General features: G+C 42.0%; 1 protein-coding gene across 2 annotated transcripts in view; it reads left to right on the top strand.

The window, feature by feature from the left end:
- Window positions 1–950, top strand: part of LOC107679555 (frizzled-6-like) — a 3,660-nt gene extending 2,710 nt beyond the window's left edge. The window contains exon 3 of one of the 2 annotated variants that reach the window (XM_016475135.1): window positions 748–950. In XM_016475135.1, coding sequence (XP_016330621.1) covers window positions 748–888 — 141 coding nt within the window. In that variant the 3' untranslated portion in view covers window positions 889–950. Of the gene's footprint in view, window positions 1–696 lie in introns of both variants that reach the window. The other variant, XM_016475134.1, reaches the window with a different exon arrangement.
- The last annotated feature ends 351 nt before the right edge of the window (window positions 951–1,301 follow it).

Genomic DNA, 1,301 nt, shown 5'->3' with positions numbered 1-1,301 from the left:
GCATGTGTCATGTGTGTGTATTTATATATACATAATAAATATACACAGTACACACACGTATATTACGTTTCTATTTTGATTTATATATACATAATAAATATACACAGTACACACACGTATATTACGTACACAACTTCTATTTTGGATGCGATTAGGGTTGACGGCACTAGTTTACACTCATCGCACTTTGAAGAGACTTTGAAAATAATTCAGATTAAATTGGAAAGCATTAATTGTTACTGTGAGCTCTGAATACAGCGTATACAACGGAAGAGCACATGCGAAACATGCCTTGGTTTATTTTATATGTTCAAAATGTAACATGTCTGTTCGTTTAAAAACACAAAATGTCAAGCATTTATATTTTGAGACTGTGGTTCGGAGATCAGTTGAGATAAATGTTGATCTCTGTTCACCATCGGTTTAGTGTTTACCCAGTCGTGTCTCGGTGTGTTTCAGAGCACATTCCTGCGATTCCCTCACAGGGATTGGTTTCACTGCTTTTGTAGTTGTATCAAATAATGGGCTTTGTGTAATACGCAAGAGGAAAGGCCTCGGCCCCATTGTTACAGCCTTTGATTTAAACGAGAGAAGGAAGGAAACTGAAGGAGAGAGCCATCTGCAGTCATTACTGTTTGTATTCACACACACTCACACACACGCTCTCACACACGCGCACACACACACACACACACACACTCTCTCTCCCTGCGCTGTTCTCCTGACGTGCATCTGTTCCTGTGCCAGGCGTTTGTTCCCGAGTGCACGGATCACACGCGTGTCCTGCGGCCATGCAGAGAGCTGTGTGAGCGTGTTCTGTCCGACTGCAGCAGAGACATGCTCACCTTCGGCATCAGCTGGCCGTCCGAGCTGCAGTGTGACCGGTGAGTAGATCATCAGTCTTCTGTGAGAGGAATGGGCTGCAACAGCTAATCAATCATGAAAATGGTAGGGGTGTGTGATATCATGATTTTTGATTGTGGTCGATTAAAATGTCTCTACGATCTGCTTTTGAAGAAATGTGGTAGTATCGTGCTACAGAGTACATTCTATCAGCTGCAGTTCTGGCACCTCTGTCTCAATATACTGTACGAGACATACATACAAATAAACATGAATTAACATTCACATCAGATGTTACTCAGCGGTAGAGTTACACTCACGGGACACTACACTTATTCACAATCACAAAACTACATTATTTCCATCTGCTTTAAAGCTTTGCCGGTTAAACATTTAATTCGTGTGCTGCTCTGACGTGTGCTTTTTCTGAGCGTGCACACACTAAAGATCCTGTCAAA

This window comes from Sinocyclocheilus anshuiensis, unplaced genomic scaffold (genome assembly GCF_001515605.1).
Source record: "Sinocyclocheilus anshuiensis isolate Anshui unplaced genomic scaffold, SAMN03320099.WGS_v1.1 scaffold1680, whole genome shotgun sequence".
NCBI classification, from domain to species: domain Eukaryota; kingdom Metazoa; phylum Chordata; class Actinopteri; order Cypriniformes; family Cyprinidae; genus Sinocyclocheilus; species Sinocyclocheilus anshuiensis.
The sequence above is the reverse complement of the archived record's forward strand: the minus strand, read 5'-3'. Positions and strand labels throughout refer to the sequence as shown.